Source organism: Melospiza melodia, chromosome Z, assembly GCF_035770615.1.
Source record: "Melospiza melodia melodia isolate bMelMel2 chromosome Z, bMelMel2.pri, whole genome shotgun sequence".
Classification (NCBI taxonomy): Eukaryota; Metazoa; Chordata; class Aves; order Passeriformes; family Passerellidae; genus Melospiza; species Melospiza melodia.
This window is the reverse complement of record NC_086226.1, coordinates 75,371,646-75,377,645: the sequence shown is the minus strand read 5'-3', so window position 1 is coordinate 75,377,645 and position 6,000 is coordinate 75,371,646. Positions and strand designations below refer to the sequence as shown.

Here is a 6,000-nt window from a genome sequence, read left to right as displayed (position 1 = left end):
GCAGAAGGGGTAAACTGTAATATTTGCACCAGAAGCTCCTCACATATTTTGTACAGCACGCAAATATTTCCCCACTTCTAACATTCCCTGGTATGTATGTTTCAACCAGGAGGGAAATGTCCAGTTGGGGCCTTCACCCATCAGTCACTTTGTGACATTATAAATTATTTGAGAGGAAAAGGTAGTTAAAAAACACTTTTTAAAACATTTACTCTATGTCATAACTATTGTGGGTTTATTATGTGTTAATGGAGGAAAGGAGCAGGTTTGAATTTTCCACTGAAAACATGAGAAAATAAAGTGTGTTTTACAGACATGAACTGTAAACTTTGAAACATATCCCACTCTGTTAATAAGGGCAAGCTTCCCATGGGTTGAGAACTTCTCAGAACTGAGAAATTCTGTCTCTTTTCACAGATGTGGAATGAAATGCCTCAGTTTTAACTTTACCTGTGCATTGTTTTGAGGAGTCGAGTGGATGAGAATGGCTCTACTGAACAATGTTGACGATGAATAAAAAAAAAATTTGAAAACAGGATATGGAAATCCTCCATAATCTTCTAAAACATCTGTGCTCTTCTTCCCATCAGGTCCTTCTCTGCAGTGCTGTCTTGTCCATTCTGATCTTTCTGCGAGCACATTCTTCTTACCTAGTCTCCCCAGTGTGTCAGTGCTTCTTCTATGGGATGAACCAGCTCTTTGGACTAGCACAACAAACTTACAATATTTCCCAAGCTTATAATGTCAACAAGAAGGAAAAGATACTTTCCTAAACACGTGAATACATTTTCTGTGAAATATTTAAGTGACATGCAGCAGGCCGTACCTGTTGGAGGCCCAGCAACCTCCAAGGAGTTGGCTGGAGGTTATTGTAAAGTCTTAATAGGAGAGCAATATGATGGATGTTGCAAAATATGCTAGGAGAAAAGGGAGAGGCTGCTGATGTGCAAGATGAAGAATAAAGTTACGTGAGGCATGTGCAAGGATGATGGGTTAAGTGGAAAGAGTGTAAAGGCCTGAGCCAGGGAAACAGTAAAAGTCCCACGGTGTGGGAGGTGAGAGCTGGAGTGAATGAAAACCAAATGAGAAAAGAAGCATGGAAGCAGAAACGTACAAGTCAAGCTGTGTGAAAAAAGAAAAGGAAGAGGGGTGAGCCAGCACCAGGAGACAACGTGTTGTGAACCTAGCGGGCAACAGCAGCAAAGGCATTGGGACAGGCAGCAGATGAGGCAACAAGAGTGGGATGCAACCAGTGTAACAGGCTGTCAGAGGGTATTCCCCCATCCCTCAAGTGACAGGAAAACAGATTACAGTCTTCTTCTGGAACATGAAATTTTCACAGTTCAGTGGCTCAGAGCTGTTCCCTAGACCTGAAGCAGCCAGCCCTGCTGTACCCAGCATGAGAAAAGCAATACCTGTATTCTGTATAGGACAACAGGAAAAGTTATTTATCTTTATTAACTACTAAATTAGCAGGAGATACAACCTTTAGAGTGAGGTTATTTAGGTGAAATTTGCTTTAACTCTGGTGACCAAACAGACTGTAATGCCTAATCCAATGCCTTGATTTTGCAAACAGAGATGTTTGTGGAACGTGGCTCTTGTGCAGACTACAAGCCACAGGAAATTATCTTGGGTCCAAGACAATGTGGCGGGTGTGTGTTGGTTGAGAGTAAATTAACAGGAAAAAAAAAAGAGAAGAAAAAAAGGAGGGGGAAACACTGCTTGTAATCCTATTTACAAAGTGCCTAAGGCAATGGCACCCAAGAACCACTGCTCCTGGCTTCTGCCTCTGTTAATGCATGGTTCATCGTGATTTAGAAAAGGAGCAACTGAGAAAAAACAACAGGAAATTTTACAAGGTTTCATTTTTCAATCTTGCTGGCAATCTGGCACCAACTGACAAACCCTGTCAGTATGTGTTTAAATGGGAACACGGGATTAATCCTATTGATTGTAATGAGGTTAAATATGTATGGACAGCACAGTGATGTTTATAGCCTCAACTGAGCTGCAAGGAATGGGACTCTGAACTATTTATTAAAAACTCACTTTGGTCGCGGCTTTATGTACCAAAGATTTTGCAGACTCGATCATCTAACATAGATTTCCCTCGAGAACAGGTAACACTCCAACCACAACTCTTGCGCTCCTCAATGACCCTGCCATTTCCTCATTTTTTCTCCTGCCACTGTGGTAAAAGACGTAGAAACATTTGTGCAGTTTTGGTTTTGGTTTTTGGGGTTTTTTTTGGCTTTTTTTTTCTGGCCGGTACATGGAGAGCTCCCATTACCGGCCCGACGGTCGCCTCCGTACCAGAATTTTCTGCAGCCCCGAGCCTCCGCCCTGCGCTGAGACACGGCCGGGACCATGGGGGCCGTTCCGTCCGTCCGGGCAGCGCCGTATCCCTCATTCCTCATTCCCGGGCAGCGCCGCATCCCTCATTCCCGGGCAGCGCCGTATCCCTCATTCCCGGGGGCTCCTCGGCATGCGGCATCTTCCCGCCCAGCCCCGCCGCCGGCACGGCCACTCGCACATACATAAGGAGCGGCTGCCTGGCTGTCCGCCGTGGCGTTTCCCCCGCGGGCTGCTGAGGCAGACGGGACGGGGGCAGCCGGCAGCTTCCCCCGCCCGGGGCTGCCGCGGCCCCGCTGCCCGCACGGGGCCCGTGTCCCCGGGCCGCCCGCCCCGCCGGAGCGGCCCTTGGCGCGGCGGCTTCCCCGGCACGGGGGGGAACCCGACTCCCCCGGCCGGGCTCGTCCCGCCCTCGGCCGCGCTCACTCCCCCGCCCCGTAAGTAGCGGCGGCCGCGGCCGTCGGGGCGCAGAGCGGCGGGGATGGGGACCCGCGCCGGGGGGCTCTACGTGGGGCGGCGGGCGGCGGCCGCGGGGGCCGCGCTGCTGCTGGCGCTGCTGGTCGCGCTGCTGGCGCTCGCCGCTCTCTACGGGCGCTGCCGGCAGGAGCCGCCGCCGCCGCCGCCGCCCTCGCCCCGCGCCCCCGGCCCCGCCGCCGCTCCGCCGCCCGCTCCCGCTGCCGGCTCCGTTCGCCGCCTGCCCCGCCACCTCCTGCCGCTCCACTACGACCTGGAGCTGTGGCCGCGGGTGCGGCCGGGCCAGGCGGGGCCGTTCGCCTTCACCGGGCAGGTGAACATCACGGTGCGCTGCCTGCGCGACACGGACGCGGCGGTGCTGCACAGCGCCGGGCTGCGGAGCCGCGGGGCCGCCGCCGTGCGCGGGCCCCTGTCCGAGCCGGGCGCCGCCGTGGAGGTGGCGGGGCTGCGGCACGACGAGGCGGGCGAGGTGGCCGTGCTGGAGCTCCGCGGCCGGCTCCGCGCCGGGCGCCGCTACGTGCTGCAGCTGGGCTTCCAGGGCCGGCTGGACGAGGACCTCGACGGGCTCTTCCTCACTCGCTACACCGACCGGGGGCAGAGCAGGTAGGCGGCGGCGGCCGCGGCGGGCACCCCGAGCCCCGGCGGCAGCGGTGGGGCGGCCGTGCCGGGAGGAGGCGGGAGCGGCGCCGGGCGAGCCCCGCCGAGGGACGGGCTCTGAGCGCTCCGCACCCCGGGGCTGGCGGGCCGGCTCCACAGCGAGCTCGCCGCGCACTCCCGGCTGTGCCCGGGGCGGCCGCTCCGCGCTCCGGAGAGCATCGGCCGGGCTGCCCCGGCTCTCCGTCGGCAGGCGACTTCACCTGCAGCACCGGCCGGACAACTTGTGGTCTCTTAACGCCTTTTTTGTGCGCAGCAAGGCGGTCAGACAGTACCTGTGCCCAGTGCCTGGGAGTTGGAGCCCGTCCCAGAATCTTCATCCCGGCACCAGCGGGGTCCGCGGAGCGCTGACAGCTCCCCGCCTCCTCAACCCGGGTCTTTATCACGAACCGGGATTCTGGCTGTGTATTTGGGCACGAGCTTAGAGACGCTGACCACATGCAATCTCAAAAGCATGGTGGAGTAGGATGGGTGGCTGCTTTGGGCAGCTGCGCCATCCTTGTAGGTGCTAATGCACATGAACTGGTTCAGCTGTCACCCGACAATCCATGATTTCCACTGTGGGTGCTATCAGGATGCTTTCTTCCTCTTTTGAACTGCAAAATCAGTCCTGGGACAGTGTGAGTTTATTAAGTAGTCAATAATCGAAAACATTTTCACCCTCAAAATAATATTTTTCGTTTTCTTTTTCTTTTCCTTTTTCATTTCTGGATGTGAAACCTGCTAAAGAGAAGTGAAATTTAAGATTAGAATTTAAGTACTTCCACTGGAAGACAAGTTTCTCAAAATAAACAGTTGAAGAAGAAGCAGATTAATTGCTGTCTTTAAAGTTATCTCTTCTTTAATAACCAAAGATGTCGTGATTTGCTGAGTAAACACCACTAAAATAAACTTTATCTCAGCAGCTCATAGGCTCCTTGTTTGAGCAGGTAAAATGCAGTCGCAAGATCCATACATTCAAGCCTCTGTAGAGGCTGCTCTGTAGTGGCAATAACATGAAATCACAAAATGAAGTTAATAGTTTTTACTGACGTGGGGGAGGATTGTGTGGCTCTTCTCAACAAGCTGCCTTTTCAGCTCTTGTGTAAATCCTGATACCATTGTCTGCCACATCTGGAAAATGCAACTTATCAACTTATACAGGTTTTATTTTTTTTTTATTTTCCCTTTTGAAGAAAAAGGTGATAATTTGGTAAGCCTTAGAGAAAAAAGTGCAGTATAACAATAAGTATTTTAGGAAGCACATTCTGTTTTCGTTAATACCTGTTTCTTCATTCACTGATTGTTGTTCACAGGATTATTTGTGCAATTTAAGGTAAGAAAAATCTAGAATTTTTTTATATGCATAATTTTATAAAAATCCAAATTAGAAAGGAACCAGCACTTAATTACTTAATTCTGTGCCAGTGTGCTCTCTGATGGGGTATTAATTCAATCAAGTCCTATCTAAGTGATGCCTAAAGATTTTTGGGTTTTAAGTATTTTTTCATATATTTGTAGCTTTTTAGACCATTTATATGTAATTATACAGATCCTGGTATTTTTCTTACTCCTTCTCTTACATTTCAGAGGAATAAGCTAACCTTCTAATACATTCCTGAAATGCTGTTTAGTCTTATTTTCAAGTAGAAGACCTACAAGAAGAACAATTTTTATTTTTCAGTCGGAATCTGAGAAGTCCTAGCAAGAAGTAGGGCAAAGAAGCCCTGGACCAGCTCCAATGGGACAGTACCCAGGGGAAAAATTACCTTACCAACTGCTCTTCTAATTGGACAGTGTTTGTTATGTCCATATGATATGATAATTTGCTAGACTAATAAAAATTGTAGAAATCTGATACTGGCAAGCCCACAGTGCCCTGTGGAGGCACCTGGAAGCTTCCAATAAAGAACTGCTTTTTTATCTTACCATTTTAATACTCTTGCAAGGGTTTTTTGCAAGGGTCTTTCTCTTATCAAAAACATAAGAAACACTGAATTAGATGCTGATTTTTTTTTTTTTTGATTCAGGCTGTATAAAACTCAGAATATCCGGAAAAAAAAAAAAGGTTGTCATCAGCCTCGCTGGAACAGTAGAAAATAAGAAAAAGAGTTTTTAAATCATTCAAATAACATGTATAATTAAGTTTCCAGTTGTTTAGAAGATTTATGACAAATTCTCCTTTTCATTTTTAGCTCATCGCAAAGCACTAATGAAATGTGAGATTGCAGTCTGGTTAAAAAGATGACAGTGGTTTTTAGACAATAGAGTAAATCAAAGAAAATCCACTGAATGCAGATGCAATGTATTGGTTTTTTATTTGTTCCTGCACACATAACTGATATTATTGAATGATTTTGCACATTTTTTTGCTTAAAAAAGGTTTTCTCTGAATCAAGGGTATGCAATAGTATCTTCTTATTTTTCCTTCACCAAGATTTAGGTCATCACTTTACCAGCCATTTCCTTAACCTGATGGGTTCCAAAAACACTGAAGGGGTTTTGCTGGGAGGAGATAAATTTGGAGTGATTTGTAAG

The 6,000-nt window shown here is 48.8% G+C and overlaps 1 protein-coding gene across 1 annotated transcript in view; it reads left to right on the top strand.

Annotated features, from left to right (window-relative positions):
* The first annotated feature begins 2,836 nt into the window (after positions 1-2,836).
* The window catches only part of LVRN (laeverin), a 34,084-nt gene continuing 30,920 nt past the window's right edge, over positions 2,837-6,000 (top strand). The window contains exon 1 of the mRNA XM_063180501.1: positions 2,837-3,432. Coding sequence (XP_063036571.1) covers positions 2,837-3,432 — 596 coding nt within the window. The remainder of the gene's footprint in view (positions 3,433-6,000) is intronic.